General features: G+C 37.8%; 3 protein-coding genes across 8 annotated transcripts in view; 1 reads left to right on the plus strand and 2 right to left on the minus strand.

Annotated features, from left to right (window-relative positions):
- The window catches only part of GFM2 (GTP dependent ribosome recycling factor mitochondrial 2), a 63,762-nt gene extending 51,686 nt beyond the window's left edge, over positions 1 to 12,076 (minus strand). For 3 of the 5 annotated variants that reach the window (XM_016205251.2, XM_016205250.2, XM_016205249.2), the window contains exons 1-5: positions 11,902 to 12,073; positions 9,499 to 9,585; positions 8,229 to 8,313; positions 6,455 to 6,512; positions 5,909 to 6,006 (exon numbers count right to left, since the gene is read on the minus strand). In XM_016205251.2, coding sequence (XP_016060737.1) covers positions 5,909 to 6,006; positions 6,455 to 6,512; positions 8,229 to 8,313; positions 9,499 to 9,561 — 304 coding nt within the window. In that variant the 5' untranslated portion in view covers positions 9,562 to 9,585; positions 11,902 to 12,073. Of the gene's footprint in view, positions 1 to 5,908; positions 6,007 to 6,454; positions 6,513 to 8,228; positions 8,314 to 9,498; positions 9,586 to 11,901 lie in introns of those variants that run through there. The other 2 variants (XM_016205252.2, XM_016205253.2) reach the window with 2 other exon arrangements.
- On the plus strand, positions 11,738 to 18,270 carry NSA2 (NSA2 ribosome biogenesis factor). Its single transcript, XM_087815191.1, has 7 exons — positions 11,738 to 11,773; positions 11,945 to 12,334; positions 13,721 to 13,908; positions 13,997 to 14,147; positions 15,428 to 15,607; positions 17,171 to 17,363; positions 17,976 to 18,270. The coding sequence occupies exons 1-7, from the start codon at positions 11,738 to 11,740 to the stop codon at positions 18,041 to 18,043; spliced, it is 1,206 nt and encodes a 401-aa protein (XP_087671317.1). The 3' UTR covers positions 18,044 to 18,270.
- Positions 18,271 to 19,129: 859 nt separating this feature from the next.
- The window catches only part of FAM169A (family with sequence similarity 169 member A), a 46,205-nt gene continuing 38,684 nt past the window's right edge, over positions 19,130 to 26,650 (minus strand). For both annotated transcript variants that reach the window (XM_087815413.1, XM_016205255.2), the window contains 2 exons: positions 24,299 to 24,502; positions 19,130 to 23,134 (listed from right to left, as the gene is read on the minus strand). In XM_087815413.1, coding sequence (XP_087671539.1) covers positions 22,586 to 23,134; positions 24,299 to 24,502 — 753 coding nt within the window. In that variant the 3' untranslated portion in view covers positions 19,130 to 22,585. The remainder of the gene's footprint in view (positions 23,135 to 24,298; positions 24,503 to 26,650) is intronic.

Raw genomic sequence — 26,650 nt, forward strand, 5'->3', positions numbered from 1 at the left:
CTCTAAAAACATTATTTGTAAAATATTTGGTTTAATATTTAGGGCCCTTAATCCTCCTCTAAACAAATCCTTGTTTTAGACAAAACTTTTTCAGCACAATTAGTAATTGTCCCATAAAAATAATTTTTCTGTAACAACCAGGATTAAAACCTGTTTAAATATTTTCATTTTACTGAACCATATACTTCTTTCATTTTTTTTAGTTTAACTTTCATTATTTCTTTATCTGATACCCCTCACACCTGATGTCTTGACCTAAGGCAGAGCAGTGTAAGGAAAGAGCAGACAGACCTAGATTTAAATCCCGACCTTACTGCTTACTACTACTCTGTGATCTTGAGCAAGTTACTTAACCCAGTTTGTAAAATCGGGCTAATAAAGCCAACCTTGCTGGGTTATTACAAGAATGAAACGAGACTATATATACAAAGTACCTAGTTCAGTATGTGTTAGGTAAATGGTAGCTACATGGAACACTATAGAGAAAAATTCCTCCCAAGTTAACCTTTACAAACCCTTCTCTCATTATTAAATTTTTAAAAAAGGGGGAGAGGAATTTATTTATACAAAAGCAAATAAAGTCTTGGTAGAACTTCTACAGCATTAAGTCATGAATAAAGTTCACCTGGAAACCGAAAAGGTCACTGAAATTAATCTACAGTAAAACTCTTTTTTTTAATTAATTTTTTTCAATTATAGTTTACATTCAATATTATTTTTGTATTAGTTTCAGGTGTACAGCATAGTGGTTGGACAATCATATGCTTTACGAAGTAATTCCCCCAATATTTCCAGGACCACCTGACACCATACATAGTTATTACAATACTATTGACTATGTTCTCTATACTGTGATTTACATCCCCATGACTATTTTGTAACTAACAATTTGTACTTCTTAATCCCTTCACCTTCTTCACCCAGTCCCCCAACACCCCCTCCCCTAAAATTCTTAACTTAAGCATTTCATTCTGATTAAGTTTATACAGTAAAAGAAATGAAAACAAGGACTTCTGGTCAAGATGACAAGTAGGTAAACACTGTATTTGTCTCCTTCCATGACATCAAAATTACAACTAAATTAGAGAACCACCACCATTGAGAACGCCCTGAAGACTAGGTGAATAAAAGTCCTACAGCTAAGGATATAAAGCAGCCATGTGGAGCCCTGACTGGTGTGGCTCAGTGGTTGGAGCATCAGCCTGTGAACGAAGAGTCACAGGTTCAATCCCCAGGCAAGGGCACATACCTGGGTCGAAATTCAAACTCATGAGGGAGGCAATCAATCAATGTGTGTCTGTCTCTCCCCTCCCGTCCTCCCTTCCACTCTCTCTAGAAAATCAACGGAAAAATATCCCTGGGTAAGGATTAAAGCAGCAGCAGCCGCCATCTCAAGACTGGTGGGTGGGGTAAAGACACAGAATGGGTAGGTCGCAGACGCAAGGTGGGCACCCCTGCGGAGTGAAGGGTCCAAGCCCCCCCCCCCCCCCCCCCGGATGGAATAGTACTCGGCCAGAAGATGAAATCTGTGGCAACACAGATGAATCTTGACAGCATAATGCTAAACGTCGTCAGTCAGGTGGAAAAGAACAAGAACCACGATCTCACCACTCACAGGTGAGATATAAAACAGAAAGCAGCAAACAAAACACCAGGAAGCCTCAAAGACACAGACGCAAGTATGGGGGTTACCAGAAGGGAGGGAGGTGGGGGAGGAGAAGAGGGTAAAGGGGGTCCAATACATAGTGACGAAAGGAGACTAGGCTGGGTGGTGAGCACACAATGCAATATATAGATGCTGTGTTACAGAACTGTACACCTGAGCTCATAATCTTATTAACCAATGTCACCCCAATAATTTTAATAAAAAAGGGAACTAGACCACTTTCTTAGATCATATACAAAAATAAACTCAAAATGGATTACAGGATTAAATATAAGACCCTGGCCCGGCCAGCGTGGCTCAGTGGTTGAGCGTTGACCTGTGGACCTGGAGGTCAGGGTTCAATTCCTGGTCAAGGCACATTACCGGGGGCGTGGGGCGTGCAGGAGGCAGTCGAAGGATGATTCTCTCTTATCATTGATGTTTCTATCTTTCTCTCCCTCTCCCTTCCTCTCTCTGAAACCAATAAAAATATATTAAAAAAAAACACAATACCATAAAACTAGAAGAAAACACAGGCACTAAAAACTCTTAGACATTGTTCTTTGCAATATTTTTTTGAATGTCTACTCTCCCCAACCAAAGGAAACAAAAGAAAAAATAAACAAATGGGACTACATTAAACTAAAGAGTTTTTGCATAGCAAAGGAAACAAACCATCAACAACATGAAAAGACAATTTACTGGATGGGAGAAGATATTCACCAATGATACATCCAATAAGAGGTTAATATCCAAAATATGTAAGGGACTCAGACAATTTAACACACACACACACACACACACACACACACACACACACACACACACGATTTAAAAATGGGCAGAGAAAGGAAATAGACATTTTTCCAATGACAACATACAGATGGCCAACAGACATGAAAAGATGCTCAACATCACTAATCATCAAGGAAATGTAAATTAAAACCACAATGAGATATCATCTCAGGAACACCAGTCAGAATGGCTATCATCAAGATATCAACAAATAACAAGTGTTGGCAAGGATGCAAGGATGTGGAGAGAAGGGAACCCTTGTGCACTGCTGGTAGAATTGCAAATTGGTTCAGCCACTACGGAAAACAGTATAGAGGTTCCCCAAAAAATTAAAACAAGAACTACCGCCCTAGCCCATTTGACTCAGTGGTTAGAGCATCGGCCCGAGCACTGAAGGGTCCCGGGTTTGATTCCAGCCAAGGGCATGTACCTTGGCTGCAGGCTCGGCCCCAGTCGGGGTGCATGCGGGAGGCAACCAATTGATGTGTCTCATCTCTCCTGTCTCTCTCCCACCCCTTCACTATCTCTGAATAAACAATGGAAAAAATATACTTGGGTGAGGATTAAAAAATAATTATAATAAAACTAGAACTACCATATCACGCAGTAATTCCACTTCTCGGTATTTACCCAAAGAAACCCAAAACACTAATTCGAAAAGATATATATATCCCTATGTTCATTGCAGCATTATTTACAATAGCCAACATATGGAAGCAACCTCAGTATCCATCAATAAACAAATGGATAACTATGTGATACACATATGCAATGAAATATTATTCAGCCATAATGAAATTTCCCCATTTGTGACAAGATGGATGGACCTAAAGGGCAGGCTAAATAAAATCAGTCAGAGAAAGATAAAGACATACGATTTCACTTTTATGTGAAATCTAAAAAAATAAACAAAACAAAAACAGAAACAGAACATTTTAAAGACTTCCAGAGGGGAGTTGAGGGGAATGGGTGAAAAAGGGATTAAAAAGTACAAATTGTCAGTTATAAATAAATAGTCACGAGGATGTCAAGTACAGCATAAGGAAAATAGTCAATAATAATGTAATAACTATGTATGGTGTCAGATGGGTACTAGACCTATTGGGATAATCACTTCCTAAATTATATAAATGTCTAATTACTATGTTGTACACCTGACACTAATACAATATTGTATGCCAACTATAACCGAAAAATATTTTTTTAAGAAGGAATTAAATAAAGCAGACTTTTACCACTGAAAATTCAAGAACACAAGTTATCATGGCTCATATTACCACTTCTTATATCAAGATTAAACCTCTAAAACGTAGTTAGTTTCCCCATATCATGTTTGGGTGCATACGAATGTGTACATAAGTATACATACACATATACACCAATAGAGGGGGAAATAGCAAGAAAAATATCTCAGTAACTCCTTATGCCTATGTTAAAGATATGTATTAGTGTTGCCAGTTACTCACAACATAACTAACAGAGAAAGCAAACATCATTAAGGACACAAAGACCAAAATTAACCAGAAGTTCTAAACGAGGCAGTACATTTTTAGAACACTTACATGATAATAAGATTTTTAACAACAATAAACACCTTACTTGCTATTCTCTCTTTATGAATACTAATATGACTAACAAAAACAACGATGGAACAAGTTCTGCCACAATCTGGTTTCTAGGCCTCTAGACAGAACAGAGAAAAACTTTAAAAGATACCTTCTATCTACATACAACGGATTTATTATTCAGCCTTAAAAAAGCAGCAAATTCTGACACATAGCACAACACAGATGAATCTTGAGAACATTAAGTATTAAATAAGCCAATCACAAAAAGACAAATACATATTATGATCCCACTTATATAGTCACATTTATAGAAAGAAAACACAGAATGGTTTCCAGGGGCTGGGTGCAGGGGGAAATGGGAAGTTGTTTAACAAGTATAGAGTTTGGGTTTTGCAAGATGTCCTGGAGATTGGCTGTAAACTGTGTAACTATACGTAACACTACTGAACTGTACACTCAGAAATGAGTAAGATGATCAATTTTATATTACGTGCTTTTTACCACGATTTTTAAAAAAGATAAGCTGAAAGTCACCTGGGCCCTCACCACTCTGGACTCTTGCTTTAGGAATACAGACTGGGGATGTGAGAGAAGGACTCTTATCAGATTTGTGACACAACAGAGGAAGCCTAAAAAGTTCCGCGTTTACTATCCCTTACACCCTCATTTACATAGCACTAATTCTACGACAGAGCCCTGTGCTTTACACTTAGGAACCTATCATCATGAAGATTATAATCCTGGGAGGAGTACACCAGCCAGGATTAGAATCTTCCTTTGAAATGCACTCTATTGAGAACAAATCCCAAGGGTCCAGAGAAATGGGTCTCAATACAGTGCACTTCAAAATCACTGTAGAGCTTTGGAAAAAGAGATTTCTTTTGAATATCTTTCAATTCATCAGAGAAACATAACAATCATAAATGTGTATGAGTCAAATACAGTTTCAAAATACATGACACCATCCAAGCATCACACCCCAGACCTGCTGAACATCCAGGCCATACTACAGACTTGTTGAATCTTAATTTCCAGAGTGGAGCGAGGGCATGGTTATTAAAAAACAAAACAACAACAAAAAAAGCTACATGGGGTTTCAAATGTGAATGCCTGGCCAAGAACAAGTTTTTGACATGTTATAATTAAAAATTAAATTCAAAACTTAGGTAAATACTACTACTGTCAGGTAAAAATTAACAAAATCCTTTCTTTCTCTGCATGAAAATTTGACCTCTGGTTAACTTTTTGGTTTTCTTCTAGAAACCAGAAAACAGAAGAATGTTAACTGTGTAGCTAGGCAACACATCTTACAGAAAAATATTTGATTGGTAAGCAGCATCTGAATTGGCAAGAACTATAAATGCATTATAAACACCTGATGGAGATACAGAGCTTTAGGTTTCCCTGAGTGGGGAGGGGCATGGCATGTCCTTTGTGGGAAACCCTGAGGATAGTCCATGGAGCTGTAACACGGGAGATTCATTCCTAGGGGGCATAAGTCTACTAAGCCAGAGTGACTCCTGTGAATCGTGCTACCTTGCAACTAAGCTATCACTTTGGGCTAGTCAAAGATAGTTCCCAGATAGGCATGTGGGCTGCTGCAAAAATTCCCAAAGAAACAAACACCTATTGCTGGTCTACTGGGAAGTTATGGTTCCTGTCCTATAGCTTGAGTAGACCAGTGCCCACTATAGTCTATGATAGTCTCATGAGTCTGAATATTTACTTGAACCTCGAAAGACCCTTTTGTGAGTGTTGCAACTACCTTATTTTTATGTTGTGGTTTAGACAACAGTGCCTCCAAGCCATACTCAAGATCTCTAGGTTGACTTCTTACTCAAAACATTTTCCAATGATGTTTTTGCTAAAGGGGGTAGGGAGAGGAGGAATCCATTCTAACCTCCCAGTGATCTTGTGTATCCAGAATAGTACAATATTCTTTCTGTGGTGGTAGTTTTGCCTGCATCAATATGAGCCATAATTCCAATATTACGGATTCTGTTTAAAAGGAAGAAAAAAACATGTATTATTAGGTGGACATTACTAAAATTGTAAAACCCAAATATCTATGCTGTGCAAATTTTGAAGCTGGTTAGTATTTCAATAATTTATATAATGGTGTAAAGACTAGAAAAATGGAAAATATATCAGTACCACAGTACTCTGACAAAATAAGTAACAAAAGAGCTAACTACAATCTTGTGAATATCTTATATTTATTTCTATGAGAAAGGTGCTGTTGCTATATTAAAATTTTTACCTTTCAATTACAAAAAGAAAATTGCTTTTAAGATACTTACCAACATGGATTTATAATAAGGCAGGGCAAAAAGTAACAGAAATTAGAGCATTCACTAACAATACTTAATAAAGCCCATGAGAGAAACCTGTAACTTTTCATGGCAGCCAATGAAAAAGACAGTATCAATGGAAATGCAATACTTACTTAGAAATCGGAGGATTAATGATGGAATGAAGAGATTTGATATCATTTCCTATTAAACCTAATGGAAAGAGGGTTAAAAGTAAACTAAGAAATTTTCCTTTAATTTACAGGTGAAAGAAATTAAAATAATTTTAAGCAAATACTGTAATTCTAATTAAAGTAAAATCCAAGCTAAATAAAAGTCTCATTTACCTAAAATTTATTTTCCTGCAATCTTTAAAGGCTATGGATGACAATACAACAAGTTAAAGTTTTTAAACATCAATTTCTAAATCACATCCTTAAAAAAAAAGTAAATTTACCCCAATCTCTGCCACCTTCTACAATTCCATAATAGAACTATAGATTTAGAATTGATGTTCATAAAAATAATCTTAAGCCAGTATATCTTGAACCAAAGAAAAAATATAAAATGCAGTTCTATAAACCTGCAATGTTCAGGCCTGAAGAGCTAAGAGTAATCCTCATAACAGCCGATAATGAATTTCGGTATAGTTTGGACCTTTTGTCAGCAATCCCCAGAACACAATACCTTTAAAGTCAGGCTGGGAGGTACTACTGACCAGAAGCTATAATAATCTAATAGTTCTAAAAGGCCAAGTAGTATTTCTGGAATAAAAAAGTCCTTAATGTCTTACTCCATGCTTAACATGTATTTTGTTAATAATATTAAAGCAACAATGCAGTTACATTTATAATGTAATCTATACCTTCCTGATGTTTTAACCAGTTCTCCCAAATTTCTATAATAAATCAAGAGTTCTATTCTATTTGGAAACTTCATGGAAGTTTGAAGATGGAAAGATAATCTGTATTGTTACAGATAATCTTGCATGAGTAAAATACAGAAACCTAGATACACACTAATAATACAGACCATTAAATTCACATGCCCTTACAAGTCACAAAGACAGTATTTTTACTCCATTTTTCTTACATGACAAAGATGGTAATGAGAACAGTAAAAATGAAAATAGTTTCATCAAGTCTCCCATCTGCTTGCTTACTTCAAACACAGGAAGAACATTCAGAATTGGGAGTAGCCAGTTCCTCAGGCTCCCAGCTTTAAATGCGCTATTATTTAACCTAAACTATCCCAGATAAACGTTTAACCAAACTATTCTCAAGAACCTTCAAAATAAATTATTCTGGTAAACCTCTACTGACAGGAAATACTTTTGTATAAAAACCAGAAACGGACTGGACAACCAATTTACAGCAAGAGCACTCTACAAAGGAGACTCCCCTGCTAAACGTTTGAGCCAGCTACTAAAGCTGATTCAGCCCTTCCCTTCATTCAGCTCATTAGGATGATCAGCAGATAAGGAGCACAAATAAGTCTGCCGATACTCCCTCTTGGTGTCTACCAGAACACTCCCTACCTTTAATAACCTTAAGGAAACAGCCAAGAAGTAAAAGGAGCAACTATTTCCAAAATGGCTGGAGCCCCCTAATAAGGGAGATGCTTACAAATGAGAGAGACATTGGGGAAGGGGAGGAGAAAGGAGATGGAAGAGAAGGAGAGGCAGAGAGGGAGAGAGGGGGAGAGGGGGAGAGGGAGAGAGGGAGAGAGGGGGAGAGGGAGAGAGGGAGAGAGGGGGAGAGGGGAGAGGGGAGAGGGGGGAGAGGGGGGAGAGGGGGGAGAGGGGGGAGAGGGGAGAGAGGGGAGAGAGGAGAGAGAGGAGAGAGAGGAAGAGAGGAGAGGAGGGGAGAGGAAGAGAGAAGCAAGCGAGCAAGCAATTTAAGTAAAATGAGAAGAATCTAACAGTATTACCTGGCAGGGAACTGTAATTTCTTCCGAGAGGCACATATGGCTTTATTCTTTTTAAACCTGCTCTTATTCTAGAGTAATACATATCCTAGTGGAGAGAGAAACATTTTATGTTGGCATGACTTATTACAGTAGTTTTAACATTATAACTATGCTTTGTCAGAGGGCAAAATACTCTGAATCTCCTGAAAGCAGTCCCAATTCTTTTTAAAAGTGACAAAGCAAATCATACTACAGGAAAGAAAGAATAAAATTCATACTGGTTTGCTATTTTGAGCTGACCTGAGATGCCGGTTCTCCTAGACCTGTAGCATTAGCATCACAGGGAACTTGTTAGAAAGACAAGCTCTAACGACCCACTCCAAACAAGAGAATCAGAAACTCTGGGGACGGGGCAGAACAATCTGTGTTGTAACATGATCTCCAGGTGATTCTGATAGCTACAGCTTGAGAACTAAGATCCTGAAGTTTCCAGAGACTCATAAAAGTTAAAAAGGTCTCTCACCCTGTATACTCCTTGGTTCTCCTCTACAGCTGCTAAGAGCTAGTGGGGGTCATGAACTCTAAAACCATCAGCTGTTTTTGGGATTTATAATAGTGGCTACAGTTAGAATCACCTGGAACGCTTTTAAAAAACACTTGGGGTGGGGGAAGAACAGACTGGCATTTTAAAAAACTGCCCAGGTATCTTCTAATGTTCCCACATAGAGGGTGAATATTCTCCATCCCAATTTATCCCTAGGCCACTATATAAACATTCAATGGCTGACAATGTATTTAGAATCGTTACAGTTAGTATGATTTGGGGCTGCCACAACTGCCTTTTATAATATAATAGAATGCATGCCTGTGCCTTCTATGTTATTTCTACATTAGTTACCAAGTTTCTAGCAATAAAACACTATTATCCTAAGAAAATATTTTAAGAGTAAAGAAGAGACTCAAAGCTATAAGTCTCAAGGTAATGACCAAGGTAAGACAGGGTGTGTAGTCTGAAAGCGTCAGCAATGAAAACACTGAAGAAAAACTGTAACTCTTTGGGCCAGTAATGACTTCAAAATGGAATTCAGAAACAGATATTCTTCAAAATGCTGCACAGGTAATTTTAAAGCAGCAAAATGAATTTATAAACCAGTGATAAGGCATGCTTCTTCTTGGTTACAGGTTCTCCCATCCTTGTTAAGAAACTGCTAAAGATATATATACTAGGCCTTCTGGGAAGTAAAGTAACTGAAGTTGTTGAAGAACATTTAATTTTACAAGAAAGACTTACATTAATGTGCAAGCTGGGTATTTTCTTATGATTCACTGCAAATATCCTCAAGTTGGACAACATCCTGGCCCTCTAAAGTGTTAACCTCTGAAAAAGAAATAGACAAGATTATAAAACTAAGTCTACATATTCTATGTCAGTAACACATATGTAAGGCATATGTAGTCTATATGGTAAAAATGTATATTGTAAGAAAAATATTTTTAGCTATCAAAAACAATGCATTGTTCAGAATATGGAAATTCTGACTAAACATGAGGAAAACGGTTCCAAGCTCAAAATATCCCTTGTTTTTTTCCAACATGCTTTTCATTCTTCAAGAAAGATATGAAGATAGTACAGAAAAAGATTTATTGACTTTATAAAAATATATCATACCAACCAAAATTTTTGTGTAAACGTATATAGAATTAAGTATAGAAAGGTAAGCATCTACATGTTAGTAATTTCTCATTTGGTTTACCTGTATATTCTGATTTTTCTACCATAAATATGTAAAAATAAAGTCATATAAAAAAATATACAAAATCAAGTCCTCTTCTATGACTACAGAAACTAAGCATCTTTAGTTTTAAAATGTTTGCTACATATTCATTATGTTTCAAGTACACAATCATAGCTATGAGAAACGCATGGAAGCATTTGATTGGATGGGGAGACAAAAACACATAAGGTTAAACCATTGTGCCCATGTCAAAACTTATCATTATTCATCTTAAATTTGCTTTTTTCCGTATCTTAAGACAGAAACATTCACTATCCATGTTCAGGAAGTCACCAAATCCTTTTATGTCCTAAATTTATCTTCAATCCATTCCCTCTTTTTCATTTCTAACACCAAAGTTTAGGGTGTTTGCAAAACCGTGCCTGTTAGATCTGTTCTAAAATAGAACAATGGATTCTAACAGAACAGAATAGAAAAAGTTCCTGATACGCTTTGATTCCACATTGCAACTAATCTTTAAGAAACTACTGCTTGTCAAAGCCTGGTACTGCGTCTAAGATGGTCCACAATTTTCTGAAAAGATAATTAAAATAATCTTTCCTTTTCCAACCACATATACATGTATGTATGAGGGTGAATTTTCTTCTTACACTTCAACCAAAAAAAAAAAAAAAGATATATAGTAACATAAATACAGAAGCAGGTATGAGATGCCAGGTGTTTTCTACTAAACCAGACATTAAAGAGACCTACAAAATTGTAAAGCAATGTAAAACACTCTTCAAACTAGTATTTTAGTTTTGGAAAGTGGGCATTTCTCATAAAACTGCATTACTTACATTAACATTTAATTGATGTATTACATTTTAATGAATGACTAAAATACTTTAAGGTTTTGTTTTAATCTCTAACATTTGAATATCAATTATAACCCACATAAACAGACCTCTCTGGAGTTCTGAATCATACTGAAGAGTGTGAAGGGTTCCTATAGACCAAAAATTATGAAATACTTATTCCAACTCCATGTTTCCCAAAGAGAATGCCCATGATTATTTTAGGTTATAGACAACAACAACAAAAAAGTTTACTAAATAAATATTAAGGGAAAAAGTGCCAACAAAGCCTGTGACTTTATAGTGTTGTTTAAAATGAAGTTAAACTAATTTACATAAAACTGAATTAATGTATGGAAAACATTAAGTAAACAACAGCACAGGTGACATTCAACTATGACCGGTCTTGAAAGGTCGTACTCAAATCACTAGCGTGGGAAACGCTGCTTTAGCCCGCTCTTCACGCGTATCCTTCCAGTAAACATCTTGTCGCGTCCTCAGGTCAGCTCCTGAACTTGACGAATCCACGCTTAACTGCCTCCGCAGCTCCGCGCTCCCCCCGCCGCACGCCCGGGGCTCCAGGCAAACCGCCCCGCACCCCGCGCTCGGGCCTTCGCGCCGCGGGGGAGCCCTGCCCGAAAGCGCCCTAGGGCGCCCAAAGCCCCACCTGGGCCATTTCTATTCCGTCCTCAAGCCCCAGCTAGGACGCCTGCCCCGATTTCCTGGAAAGTTTTACTACTACCTCTCTGTGCTTTACAACACTTGCAATTTACACTCAGACCAATAATTGACCAGGTACCCCCACCCCCGCGAGCTCCGCACGAGGCGGGACGTCCGGCGCAGGCCTAGCTCCAGGCCTCTAACCCTCCCGGACCTACGGTCCTTCCCGGCCCTCGGGGCTTTCTCCTTCCCCGCGGGCCAGTGCACTCCGGCCACACGGTCTCCTGCGGCTGCGACAATGGAGCGCTTCGGTAAGGCCTCGGAGAGCACTTGGGTGCGCGCTCAAGGCTGTTCAACACCTGATGGCGTGGGAGGGACTGTCGCATCCTGAAGGTCAGCGGTGCCCAAGGAGGGGCAGGGTCTTAGGCACGTGGGAGTCGCCCGGCGCGGTTCGGTACCCACCAGGCACTCAGTCGCATCCCAGAGACCGGCTTTTTCCCTCCAGGGAGCTGAGAGCGGGGACCCGGGGGCGCCAAGTCGGCAGAGACCTCAAGTCGCAGCGCCCGCCCACCTCGGCGAGCGCCCCGGTGCCAACAAAACCCGAACCTACATCCTCTCCTTCCCGCCCCCTGGCCGCCGCACGCCGAGCCGCGACACTTCCGGCGGCGCACCCCTCAAAGGCCTCCGGCCAGCAACTTCCGCCCTTCTCGCTGAGAGCGGAGGACAGAAACTCGGAACGGGTGCGCCGCGCTCTCGCTGGAGTCGGGCGTTTCAAAAGCGTCCCTTTCCTGTCGCGAGTTGCCAAGAGTTGGCCCTCGGGTTTCTGAGATCCGAGGATCGAGAGCTTCTTCGCGCCCGCGGGACTGCGCCCGGCGGGCCGGCGGCCGCAACCATGGTGAGGAGGTTGCCTGGGGCGCTAGCTGCACAGGGCGTCGGAGTCGGGGGGCCTGCGGTCCCCGGGGCGCTGGGGCAGGGGGTGAGGCGGGGTAGGCGGAAGTGAGGCGTTGCTGGAGGCAAAGAGGTAAACTGCGAGCGGTCGGCCGCGTGGAATGGAGAGCGCAAAGAACTTCACCTTGGGGACACAGAGTGGGGTGTTTGCCAGAGCAAATAGTACAAGCTCTAGAGCAAGGCAGGCCTCAGGCTGTGAAAGTCCTGGCTCCGCAGGTCGCGTGGCCCCCCGCGGCAGGCGTTACCCCTCCACCTCGCTTTGCTGCTGGGGAGCTGAGGGCCTACGGTGGCGCTGGCCGACAGCTGATGAGTTGCTGGTCGGGCTCACAGCCCAGATCTGACCGCTGGGTCCCGTCTGCTTCCTCTCTAACCCGTCTGTCTGCAACATGGCATTCCACGCACCCTGCACGCGGTGGCCGCCAAGCTTATGGGGCAGCAGTGGAAACCACACCTGATACGTAGCACCTTGTTCCTTAGCGTTATTCTCTGTGGAATTGGCTATCATTTTTGCAGTCTTAAACACAAATGGACTGGGGCTGCCGTGTTTCAACAAAATTGGCATATAAAATAAGAAAGGTACTTAAAAAGCAAAGGGGGATCTCGTACACTGCTGGTGAAATGCAAAATAGTACAGCCACTTCGGTGAACAGTTTGCGTATGTCCAAAGAGTTATGTGGACACGTTTATTCGGTAAAAACGGAGGGGGGGGGGAAGGGGGACAAAAACCCATCACTGGTCTGTCGATAAACAAAAGGTGGTCTACCCATACAATGGAATACTACTGGGCAGTAAAGAAAAGGAATGAAGTCCTAATACATGCAACAATGTGGGGAGTCTCAAAAGCCTTATGCCAAGTGAAAGAACCTGGATGCAAAAGGTGACCTGCGGTAGATTCCATTTACATTTCATTCTGGGAAAGGAAAAACTAGAGCAATAGAAATAAGATTGGAGGTGGCAAAAGAGGGTTGACCTCAAAATGGCGCAAGGCGACTTTCCAGGGGTTGGAAATAGTCTCTATCTTGATTTTGGTGCTTATACAACTGTATAGTTTGTCAAAGCTGAAAACTGTATGAGATCCTGAATCTGATCATCCCTTTTGTGGTTCAGTGGACTTTGGATCGTTCCCTTCAGTAAACAGTAACTTTCACTGAGATTATTAGATGTAAATCCTGATGCCTCATGATCCAGAACCAAAATGTGTTTAATGTACATCATGTGAATAGGCTTAATGCTGCAAGAGTTGTTTAAGGAAGAGAACATTTGGGTGATCTAGGGTCTTCTTTCATATGTTGCTCAAAAGAAATTAAAGTTAACATTTCTTGCATTGTTATAGCCACAAAACGAGTATATTGAGTTACACCGTAAGCGCTATGGATACCGTTTGGATTACCATGAGAAAAAGAGAAAGAAGGAAGGTCGAGAGGCTCATGAACGTTCAAAGAAGGCAAAAAAGATGATTGGTCTGAAGGCTAAGCTCTACCATAAACAGCGCCATGCTGAGAAAATACAAATGAAAAAGACGTAAGTGGTCATCTGTTGTAGCAAGTTAATGTCTTTTGAGTAATAGTTATTAAAAATGATAATCCTGAATCTTTTCCCTTCTTGGTAGTATCAAGATGCACGAGAAGAGAAACACTAAACAGAAGAATGATGAGAAGACTCCACAGGGAGCAGTGCCTGCGTATCTACTGGACAGAGAGGGACAGTCCCGAGCTAAAGTACTTTCCAATATGATTAAACAAAAACGAAAAGAGAAAGCGGTAAGCAATAAAAACATATTTCTTTCCTTTTTTGTTCAGGAGAATTATTTAAATTCAAATGTGACGTTCTTTGTTTGCTCAGTTTAATTGGAAACCTGAAGTCCAACTAGTTCCATTTAGATGTTGAGGACTCTGTAATTTTATTTTGTGTAAAATGTTTAAGTAAAATTGCTTTCTCGTCAGCCAGCACATTTTAGTATTTAACACTTTTCTTGAAAATTTATTTAAAAACCCCATCTTTAGTTTTTGAATCTCAAATTTAGTATTTTAGTAGCTTCCTGTACTTAACTAATGCTGTGCTGTTGCAGAGAAGGCTACAACTGCTTTGTTCGTGCTGCCCTGCAGTATGTCAAAACTAGTTAAACTGGATAGTGAAAAACATCCCCAAGTGGTTGAACATAAGTAAAAATTCAAGTTTTAAAAAATATTGTGCTTAGTGTTAAATTCTGTTAAAAAACAGAAAAAGACATATTATTTTTACACATCTGAGGATAGACAAATCCAGGTAGCAACAGAATATGTGGTAACTTAATATTTAAAGAACTTACAGTCCCCAAATTTGTTTTTTTTTTAAATGTTACTGCTTGTTTTTTGGTGTGTAATTATGCAAAATTAGAATAGTAGAACTTTAGCACCAAAAGAAACTTCAGACATTATGTAGTTAACCCCTCCTTATTTTAGAAATGAAAAGACTGTGGAGTCCAGGAGGTTGTAAATCAGTCTGCAGGGTCACGTATCTATGAGATGGTAGAGTAGCCTCTAGATCCTGTGTGTTACTAATAAATCCAGAATTATTTCTCCTGCCTTACTATTTTAGTTTTTTCATAGAATTTGCATTCTAGGGAAGTACAAAATATCTGGTGATAATTTTGTCTTACAAGTAATGCAATCTAAAAATCCATTTGAGGTAGAAATACAAAGATATGTCAAAAGGTGGAGACAGTCTTCCAGTTTTACACTTTTAACTTAGTAGTCCGCACATAAAATGCCTAGAGAAGTCACTGCCTTATTACAGGTGGTATTTTTCGTCCATAACAAGGTTTTAAGATTTTTACCTTAAGCAAACCATTTCATTTAATGTACCTATGATATGTAAACCGGTTCCAATTATTTGGGGATTTGTGAGGAGACAATGCAGACCTCTAGAAAACATTGGAGCCAAAATCTTGTCGGTTAAGGAAAAATTTGCATTACTGCTCTGTACAACTAGAACATACTTGACTTCTTATTCTCGTTGTCTTTTACTAACAATGTAAATTTTAACTGTTCTCTATTTTTAGGGAAAATGGGAAGTCCCTCTACCCAAAGTTCGTGCCCAGGGAGAAACAGAGGTATTAAAAGTTATTCGAACAGGAAAGAGAAAGAAAAAAGCATGGAAGAGGATGGTTACTAAAGTCTGCTTTGTTGGAGATGGCTTTACTAGAAAACCACCTAAATATGAAAGATTCATTAGGCCAATGGTAAGTCCCTGGCAAGAGTGCAGTGGCTTAAATATTAGTTCCTGTGTTAACCTGGGTAAAGTACAATTTCCTGAAATTCATAAACTGATACAAAAAACAAGTTGAAAGACATTTTAAGGCTATTTTTGTTATTTTAAGTTAGTGAAAAAGGATTGCTTAGGACTTTTTCACTACCATAAAAAAATCTTGTCTTCGGCTTCAAAAGAGATTTGATATGAAAAAGATTTTCATCACATTGTTTGTAGAATCATTTTCCACGTAAAGTAATTTTACTCGTTCAGTAAGTGACCTACTATATGCCTGACTCTTGTCTGAGAACAGTTTGAAAACCTGAGTAGGATTTTTTTCAAGTCAATTCTGGTTTAGTAAGAGGAGTAGCTTAATGCTTTTGAAAACATTCAGTATGCAATCACTGCAAAAATTAAATTTTCTTTCTGATGATAGCAGTAATGGCCAACCCCCCCGCCCCCCAATATAATTGAAGATACATTTTTACAAAATCCTTTGAACAGACTAAATTATTCTCCCAACTGGATATCCAGCCTGCTTAGAGGAATGGAATCGGGAAAGTTGGCAGTGTTACTCTAGCTCTGAACCTGAATAATTTTTAATGGATTAAAATGTCAAACGGCCTGTTTATGTAAATAAAGATCTGTTGGAACACAGCCATGCCTGTTTATTACATATTTCCCATGGCTATTTTTTTCTGCAGAGTTTGAGTAGTTTCAATAGAGAGCATATGGCCTGCAAAGCCTAAAATGTTCATTTAGGTCATTTACAGAAAACACCCACCGATCTCTAGATTACATCATAGACTCCCCTTATTTTGATTTCATGTGCAGAATCTTTTAAGTACATTTTGGTAACCTTATCAGTTCTACAGGGAGAGAATATACCAGTCAGGCTGCTCTAGGCTTTCAGTAGCTTGACAGAGATAGATCTTATTGTGAATTAGTCAGATGGCATTCTGAATGGTCTAAGTTTCTTACCAGCTTGATTAATGAGTCCTTTACTAAGAACTTGATTTAGTGTCGTTTGCCACCTACCTCCATCTAGGTAATTGTCTCAGAGACTACATGTAAGAGACTACAAAGTAGTAAGAGACTGTATGTAAGAGACTACAAAGTGTGGTGGCTTTTCAACACGCTACACTCCTGAAGACCATATCTAGGTGACTGGGTGACTGTGGTCTCTTCCAGTCCTTGACCAGTGTTACTATCAGTGCAAAGAAAGCTAACAACTTTCATCATGGAAGTTAGCTGAGGTATATAAAGCCTTAGAATCAGGCTGCTTAAGTTTGATTCCATCCACACACCATTTAACTTAGAACAAGTCATTTAACCTCCTAATCCTTGTTTTATTGTTTTTTAAAAAAAAATAGGGGGAATTGTATTTATCCTGTAACTCGGGTTTTTAGTCTGTAGAATTGGATTTTTATTTGATGCCTTAAGATTTTACATTTAGACTTGTTTTGTTTTTGAGACTTGGAAAAGATAAAGCAAAAAAGACCACTACTCATTGTTAACATTTTGGACTCAAACATTCTTGTGTTTGACTTACTAGGGCTTACGTTTCAAGAAGGCCCATGTAACACATCCTGAACTGAAAGCTACCTTTTGCCTGCCAATACTTGGTGTAAAGAAGAATCCCTCATCCCCACTTTATACAACTTTGGGTGTCATTACCAAAGGTACTGTCATCGAAGTGAACGTGAGCGAGTTGGGCCTTGTGACACAAGGAGGCAAGGTTATTTGGGGTAAGTAAATTTTTTAGTATGGGGATGCTGCTCTTTTAATCCAAGTTTTAAGTTAACATAAAGTACATAGCAAATTTTAACACAGAAAAGCTAGATAAGTTCAAACTTGATGTAAATCAGATTTAAATCTTTAGGAAGAGTACTTTTTTGCAGGAAAAGTAGTTATGAATATAATTATTTTCAATGTAGCACATTGGTTTCAGTTATATAAGAACTACATTGCTAGGATTTTGATTCTATACTTAAAAAGGCATTAATTACAAGGGAAGCAGGTGCAAAGATATGATTATATCTAAAAAATATTGGAAGAAAATACAATAAATTAACCATGAGTGGGGGAAAGGAGGCATACATCAAACAGCCACATTATTTCAGTAATAACTAAAAACTATAATGTGTCATGTAATAATTATAAATTCTTTTCTCCTCATTTTCTTATTTTTCTGCTTTTAGTGCCCAGGTATTTCTAAACTTTAATGTTCTTTGAAAGAGAAGAGTATGTTCTGTAACTCTTAAAAGTGGTAAATTAGAAATATTGGGGCAAAGGTTATCTTCTTTAAAATTAATTTTTATTAGCTAACATCCCTCTTTTTCTCCATTTTGTTTCCTTAGGAAAATATGCCCAGGTTACCAACAATCCTGAAAATGATGGATGCATAAATGCAGTCTTACTGGTGTGACAGCAGTTTCATACAAGTAACTCCTTATAATTACTGCAGACTATGCGCCAATCAGGAAGACTCTCTTACTGCGATGTTTCTGAGTACTATCTCACAGCTTACATGTCTGCAGTCATCAAGAGAACTATTTATTCTGTTGTAAAGAATATTAAAATGGCCCAGTTTTACAAATTGGTCTTTATTTTAGGGTGTGTTTATCATTTAGATGTTCATGAAACTGAATGATTAAAAAAAAGCAGTTATAGCAATATCCTGCTCCATCAGTATCTGTATTAAGAAGGAGGTACTCAGCAATGCAGATCTGTCATTCTGAAAAAGCCAGTGGAGTTGAAAACACACCTTTTATCCTAAGATGGGGATAAACGTGGGGCCTAGGCTACAAAACTGTCATCTAAAACCTCACCCCATCATGCATCATTTATCCTAAAGAGATGCAGCATAACACACTTGGTAACGTTTGTTAAGTTTATCCAGTATTCACATTCAAGGTATATGAGAAAAGGTACATTACACTAAATCAAATTCAGAAGAACTTATTTAGGTAAATCTTTTCACCTGTAATCCTTAACTTCTTCAGACAGTAAGTCAGTAGTTAGTATTTTAAACATTTTTTTCTCTCATTATATAGTAAGACCTACTTGGAACTGTTTTCTACTTAAACCATGAAAAAACACACCAAAATGTTTATACTTTTAGCATTTTCTATATTATGAATTCAGGGTAGTCTATATCTGTAGAATAGGAAAAATTTGTTTAAATAATTCCAGAAAAAATGATTGCACTGATGCCCTTAAAGACATATATTTGTAGTCACATAAGAGAAAAAAGATCATGTTTTTTAGGGTTGTGACTAAGTCAAAGCACTTTTGTGATATGAATTATATGTTTGTGGCTTTGAGCTTTAGGGTGGTTCATATTATATTAATCGATAATTGTTTATTTTTTAAAGTCTGATTTGAAGGTACAACCAGTATGATTAATTGTGCCTTTAACAAAATCATTTAATGTTTAAACAAATTCAGTATCTAAACACATCATCAGTGAAATTAGGGAAAAGGTAAAAAAATTTCAAAACACAGACCAAGAAACAATCACAAAATATAGGTTTAATTACTACTTTAAACTTAAAAAAAAAAAAACTATCAAGAAAACAAACGAGTACTTCGTAAGACTTGCTATTCTGAGTAATGTAATAGCTTCTAAGTTCTATAAACAGAAGTTTTAGAATACAGACACTTAGGAAAAGAAAGGCTAGGCTATTCCTGGGAATGACTACCCAATATAATACAATTACTTTGGGATGACAGAAGCTGAACCTTTCTTACAATTAGATTTTAACATGATTTTGCCACAAACAGAAAAGGGGAATGTATGAATGACTTAGGTTTTGGAAGGTGAAAGCAAAACACTGGCTAAAGTACGCACTTGATACTACAGAACTGAGGTCTGCTTATTTTTTAGAACCAAAAATAAGCAACTTAAATATCTTACACAAAGAAAGCTTGATATTAAATATGCAAATAGAAGCATAACTAATCACACCCACGAAATACTGGGTAACATCTTAAACAGTATTGATGTTAGCGGACATACAAGGCAGAAATATATTTGTAAAATACTATTACACAAATGAGTAATGTTAGTATAAATTCTTTATTTACACCTTAAGAATTTGTTTGTTTGCTGGTGTGACCAAATTTTAGAAGGTAATCCCTAAGGGTAAAACAGAACATAATAGATATTAGATACTAGGTAAACTCAATTTGATGCAATCCTAAACCTCCCAGCTATTTTTCTAAAGTCACTGAAACCATTTTAGGTAGTGTAGTGTTCTGGTGGTCAGCAAAAAGTGGACCATCAATCACTAGTAGCTGTTACCTTCCTGTGAGAATTCTCTACTCAATGGAAACACCACAAATATAGACACAATTTAAGTGGATGACTGACATTGTCATGCTATTAGAGTCTATAAAAAACAATAATAGACCCTCTCACCTTTAAAAGTTGTAAGGACCTTTATAATTCTTAAATATACTTATTTCTGTGATGTCTAGCAACTGAACAAACTTAAAAGTAGAACTAAAATTGTGCTAGTAACTGCTTTACATTACACAAGGAAATATATACGTATTTACACAAAGAAGTTAACTCCCTTCTCCACAAATAAGACTTCTGAGCAGAAAACAATTCACAAAGGACTGGAGGATGTGCCTGGACACCCACCTAGACCAGCCCATTGAAGTCGGATTTCTGTCTTCTCTTTCTGAAAGTTTTACTAATGACTTGCAAACACAAGTATCTGATGAAGTTTCATTCAGTCTCCTTGTTGAGGATATATTTTGTTATAAATTCTATGCTCACTGAGTATAGAAGTCATTTACTGAAAGAACATGCTACGGAACATGAACATTAGGTTTTTCCACGTGACTCAGCTTTTTCTCTACCATCTATAAATGCCAAAATAACATTTTCTGTCAGATAATATGCAACAAAGTCTTGTGCGCTGAACAAAATGTTTTGAAATGGCCTAAAACGCGCATCTTGTTTAAGAATAAACCGAACAAGTTGAACACGTTTACACTGTTGCTAACGACCACATACGAATAACTAAACATTTGTTTGTAAACTCAGCAACCATACTCACACAGCAAGAGTGAACTCAGTCTTCTTAAATTACACTTTTTTAAAGAACTATTTTAAAGAGAACAATGAGTAATCCAAGTAAAAAAGTAAAATAATATTGTATTTTTATCTATTATAAGAATTTTAAATGGAAAGGTTAAGAATAAGAACTTACTAAATCTTAATCTTGTATTTCCCTATTTGTGGTTTTAACAAAAGTTTTTCATAAAATGTATAACAACATAAACATTCGCTAACTATTACTACTTATACTTTTTCTTTCACTTATTTAGCATTTTTTGAGAAAACAAACAGCCAAAGTGCTGTAATTTTCATTTAACGTGAAATCTGGTTTACCCCACCAATAATTAAAGAAAATTTGGAGATACAAGTACTCAAAATTTTACAATGAATAGGAGGGTTTGCTATTTCGCCCGCTTAAAGATTTTAGCTTAGATCTTTCTAAAATATCAACATCCCAAAATAAAATGTAATGACATCACCTGACTGGACTAAAAAAATCAACATCAATCCTTAGCACTTCAAATAATGACAAAAAGTCATAACATATTTATTCATTAAGGACCAAGCTTGTTTTGAAAACAATCTAAGTGGTCTTTTCAAAGCATTCTTCAACTTAAGTACAGATCTGAGTATACATAATACTTCCAAAGAGCATTATTGTTTCGAGATTCTCTTTGGATCCTAAATATTACCATTTTGTTCATTTCTAAATAAATTACTCTACAAAAATTAACAATTGAGGGATTTGTTATTATTTTTTTAAGTTTTCCTAGGCGAAGGCCTTTGCTATGGCAACACAATGAGCAGGCTGACTCATAACCTATCCGCACAGAACAAACCAAGAGTAAGCAAGACCCAAGGGACGATCAAAGCCTCCAATTTGACTTAAGCTGTGGTGACCACAGCTCCTAGGGCAGCTTTATTGCTGCCATCTAGGTCTATGATTGCGGGGCACAGTTTCATACCTACCCAAAAATGATGCCAAGGGCATAAGCTGGCAGGCAGGCAGGCAGATCTTTTGACAGGAATCACTCCGTGAGTTAGCGAAGTGGATGAAAGCTGAGAGGAGTATAAAGATTCTAGAATAAAGCAGTGGCAGGATTAAGGAGGAGTCTTAGGAAGGGTCCTCTTCTGATGTATACATGTTAACTAGGTGAAGACAAAAGTCTAGTCCCCAACTTCAAAAGCAATTTTAAATAATTGTATTAGTACCTACATGCCAGAGTTAAATCCCTAGCAGTACTGTTAATATCAGATGTTATAAAGAGTGAGTTGGAAAGTTTGTACCTATTCAGACATTAAAGTCAAATGAAGAAACTGTATCTATACAACAACGGGCTGAGAGGCCAAAGTACCACCCTCATAAACCTCTGACCATAAATTTCTATATTTGTGCTCTCATTTAGCTGAAATTATTCTAATTTACTGACATTTTTGGTTAGGCATGCCTACATTTTTAAAAATGGTGATTTGTTTTGATATTTAAACTAAAACCTCTAGACCAATCACCAAGTTCACTATTCAAAACCCTTAGTGTAAAAATTTCTATGATCCTCACAAGTAATGGAAAGCCTACTACTTTCAGTTTTCTAATTTATATTTCCTAAATAATTAATGGTCAGATGGTCCCAACAACTAAAGAAAATATAGTATGACCTGGTTTCCCAAAATTGAAACATGGCTAATAAAAATTAAAAAACTGTATTTACACAAAATAGCCTGAAAAATTAAAAACAATGATGAATCCTAGGTCCTAAGGGGGAGGGAAAAACTATCATAAATAAGCTCAAAGTGAAATTTTGGAATTTTGTCCTGTGCCCCGTGCTATTTATTACCATATTTTAAAAACAATTATGTTACAAAGAAGAGGAATTATCATCCGCATTTCTCCTTCATTCAGGTCAGCTTGGCTTTCTTCTTAGCGGGTCCTTTATACCCCTTGGCCTTTCTCCTTAAATTCCGCCTGTCTACAACAGGCACTTCCACTTCTATTTCCTCTGAGCTGCTATCCACAGTTTTTTCTGTTGATTGTGTAAACTGATCCAGTTGCTCAGAAGAAGCTTCAGACTGTTCCTCTGACTGGTTCTTCTGTCCTGCATTCTGCGAAAATGGTACATCTTCAAGTTCAACCTCTATCAAAGAACTCTGAGGAGGAGCCGTAGATGTTTCCTGGGGCTCGGACACACCCTCTTCGCCCTGGTCTTCCAGTGAAGAAGTAGTGTTGGGCGATAAATTTTCAGAGATCGATTCCTCAGAAAATTCAGCTATCACAGAGTTTGGAAAACCACTGTCAGATCGTTCTTCATTTGGGATAATAGCAACGTTGTCTGAACTCCCAAAATGTGCCTTCTTTCTTGGAACTAGCGCTGGTTTCTCTTCTGCATGCCCTTTTTCATCAGATGGGCCTTCGTCTAGCAACATTTCTGAGTCAGTTACATGTGAGGTCTAAAAATAAAAAACCTGGTGAGCCAACTTTTGAAATATAGGCCTTATATAAATCATTCTCAGAAACAAATATGCAATGACACTAAACTGCCTTTTAAAGAATTCAGTACTGCCTGGCCAGCGTGGCTCAGCGGTTGAGCCAATATTGACCTATGATCCTGGAGATCCCTGTTCGATTCCCAGTCGGGCACATGCCCGGGTTATGGGCTTGGTCCCCAGTAGGGGGCGTGCAGGAGGCAGCCAATCAGTGACTCTCGTCATTGATGTTTCTATCTCTCTATCTCCCCCCACTTCCTCTCTCTGAAATAAAGACATATTAAAAAACAAAAAAATTCGGTATTCATTACTATAGTTAATCATGTGTACATATTCTGAATACAACTCAATTTCTTCAAAATAGTCTTTCTGATCATTTGGATACATTACGTTCTTGCTTTAAAGATATAATAAAGAGAGTAATTTTACCTCAAAAAGTACTTAAGATATTTTAAAAAGATATTTTAAACTTCGTATCAAGATTCTTCAAAGCCATGACCCAACTCAAAAGTTTTTACGTTCTTGCTATTACTGGAGGCAGAACCAAGAGTCCCTCGGGAGTTGACACTTGCCACCCCACTAAGTTCTCAGTCCTTCTCTGTCATGCGCCAAAACTCATTTTGTTAGATGACAGGTAAGGGCAATGCAAATTTTATTCATTTACTTATGTGAGATGCTAATAAAATAATGCTACACAATAGTTTTTTACCCTTAAATTAAAATGTTCAAAATAAAAAATTAAATTTCTTTAAAAATAGTCCATCAAGTTTTTCCCACTAATCTAATCTGTCTCCCTAATTAAAACAAATTAAAATGACTCTGTAAGCAACAAGTATTCAAATATTTGGTAAAAAAAAAAATTTTATCCATTTTTCTAAGCTTTTCCCTTTACAAAGTAAAACTCATTTTGTTACCATAAATCAGATAAGAATAAATAGTTACAAAGATTTGAATTTATGAAATGTTACTGATTGCATCTTTGTAAAATACCAAATCTAGTCTAAAACTTAATTTTCCTAAAGGACTGTACATGTTAAGGTGGAGGAAAGTACACATACTACACTGCCCCTGCATGTCACAAACACTAGAATACAGTAACTATAAAAAACTGGCTTATTTCCCTCTTACCTTATCCTGTGCAACAGCCTCAGGGAGTTTTGAAGATTCTACCACCAGTGGAACAAGATTTGTAGAGTCTTCACTGGAATTAAAAGACTGCAATTTTAATTCTTCATCTAAAACTTCGCTAGTGGAGTCCTCCTCTTCAGTTATAAGAGAGGTCTTAAGAGCATCATCCATTATTTCACCATTCATAGGCTCTAATTCAGATTCCTACACAATCAGGAAAAATAAGGCAGGACACAGTTACAGGCTGCTATTTGTCAGGCAAGGTGGGGTCTATTCTCAGTTCCTCTCTGTCATGCACCAGGACTCAAGGTAAATTCTACCACATTACAGGGCAGGGGTTAAAGAACAGTCTTACTGGGGGAGAGGGGAAACTTATGAGGCAGGGTCAATAAAAGAAAAGAATCCATAAGTACCCCAAACTCCCCCTGTTCTCATGGACAGAGAGGACAGGACCCGGATGTACTATGAGGCTGGGTCAGTAAAAGAATCCATAAGTACCCCAAACTCCCCGTTCTCACGGACCCAGATGCACTACGGACACAGTGTGGGTCCGAGAGTCAGTAATGAGACCCTGCCCCTTCTTGCTCTTACAGGACAATCATGCCAGGAACCTTTTCAGTAAAAAGGCACCAGAGAGAGTCTAGATGTGGTGCTGCCTCTTTACAGACCACCAGCTGCTCAGCACCTGGTATCTTTGGGGCCTGCGGGGAGTCAGGGTTTACCCTGCCAGGGGGGAAGAACACTAGCAATCTTATGGGAAGCTGAGTTTGGCCACAGGTTCTTGCAGGGATAAATGAGCCCCCAATCTCAGTTCATTGTTTAGTAAACCCATTTCTGTACAATCCTGCTCCTTACATCATATTAAAATATAGAAAAGTGATCTGATAACACAAACCTTCCAATTTCTGAAAATATTCTAATGTTTACCAATTTACAAGACTTCTATTTAATGTCTAATATTTCTACTCCTAGTGATATTCTAATAATTAGAGGGCATTTTATTACCATTTTTAAAATAAGAAAACTGATGCACTCAAGTGTTCAGAAATAGATTTGGCTGAATTATACAGAACGCTTGAAATCATGTTAAAAACATTTTCCACAGGAAAACTGAAATCAGGGACTTACAAAAATTAATGGCCAGACAGTATACAAAATAGCTTGCACACAGAAGGCAATTACAATAAAACTCATAAAAGGACCAACTAGGGTGGACAAATGTTAAAAGAAAATGAGAAAGAGCAAAAGCTTTAAAAATAGAATTCTGGTAACTAAAAGTAAGAAGCAACTGAAGAGAAATACTCAGTCCAGCTGGTTTTAGTTTTGGGAACAGAATGAAAGATAAAAGGCTCAATACAGAAGTGATAAAGAATAGAGATTACGGTGAATTTAAGATGATAAAAGACATCTGTCTAAACAGAAATATTCAGAAGGCAAATAACTTTATGAGACTACACTCTCGATCAATATTGAAAGTCTAGAGTTATTGGTCATCCTCTTACTGAGCCATTAGATTGGATGCATTTTCAAAAGAGAGTATGAACCAAAGACCAGAAAGTCAAGAACTGAGTCTTTTTGCCTGGCCGGGAATGGCTCAGCGGTTGAGCATCGACCTAGGATCCTAGGTGATCGGGGTTCGATTCCTGGTCAGGGCACATGCCCGGGTTGGGGGCTGCAGCCTATCAATGATTCTCTCATCATTGATGTTTGTATCTCTCTCTCCTCTCCTTTCCTCTCTCTGAAATCAATAAAGATATATTTTAAAAAAGAAAAAAGAACTGAGTCTTTTAGAGTGTCCACAAATAAAAGGGAAAAAGCAGAAAGCAGGACAGTCAAAAAATAAATAAATAAAACCAAAACAAAACGTCAGAAATTAAAAAACCAAGAAACCAAAATACAGCAGTGTTATAGAGCCAGGGGGCTTGAGAGTCTTGGAGAGAGAGAGCAGTCAATCTAGGTAAGGTAATACACTGGAACTGAATGAAAGTGTCACTGGTGGCCTACAACGGTATGTGCTCAATGTATTACTGGACACATAAAACCCATTACATGATGTACAGTTAATATTACGTTTTTAAAAGAGAAAACACACACAAATATATATGCCCATAAGCATCTAGGCACACATAAATCTTTTTAGTTTTTTAATTTTTTATTTTTCAAATACAGTTTACACTCAATATTATCCTGTATTAGTTTCACATGTACAGCAAAGTAGTTAAAAAATCATGTACTTTACAGACTGGTCCCCTCGCCGCTTCAAGTATCCACCTGCCCCATACATATTTATCACAATATTATTGACTATATTCCATATGTTATAATCTACATCTCTGTGACTGTAACTACCAA

This window comes from Miniopterus natalensis, chromosome 3 (assembly GCF_054644295.1).
Source record: "Miniopterus natalensis isolate mMinNat1 chromosome 3, mMinNat1.hap1, whole genome shotgun sequence".
Taxonomy (NCBI): Eukaryota; Metazoa; Chordata; class Mammalia; order Chiroptera; family Miniopteridae; genus Miniopterus; species Miniopterus natalensis.

What these genes read in the sequence shown, in the direction of transcription:
- NSA2 (XM_087815191.1), top strand. Translation starts at nt 11,738, where the DNA reads ATGGAGCGCTTCGGTAAGGCCTCGGAGAGCACTTGG. An exon ending in GGCCGGCGGCCGCAACCATG is followed by an intron (nt 12,335 to 13,720) that starts GTGAGGAGGTTG and finishes GCATTGTTATAG; the next exon opens with CCACAAAACGAGTATATTGA. An exon ending in AGGAGGCAAGGTTATTTGGG is followed by an intron (nt 17,364 to 17,975) that starts GTAAGTAAATTT and finishes TTGTTTCCTTAG; the next exon opens with GAAAATATGCCCAGGTTACC.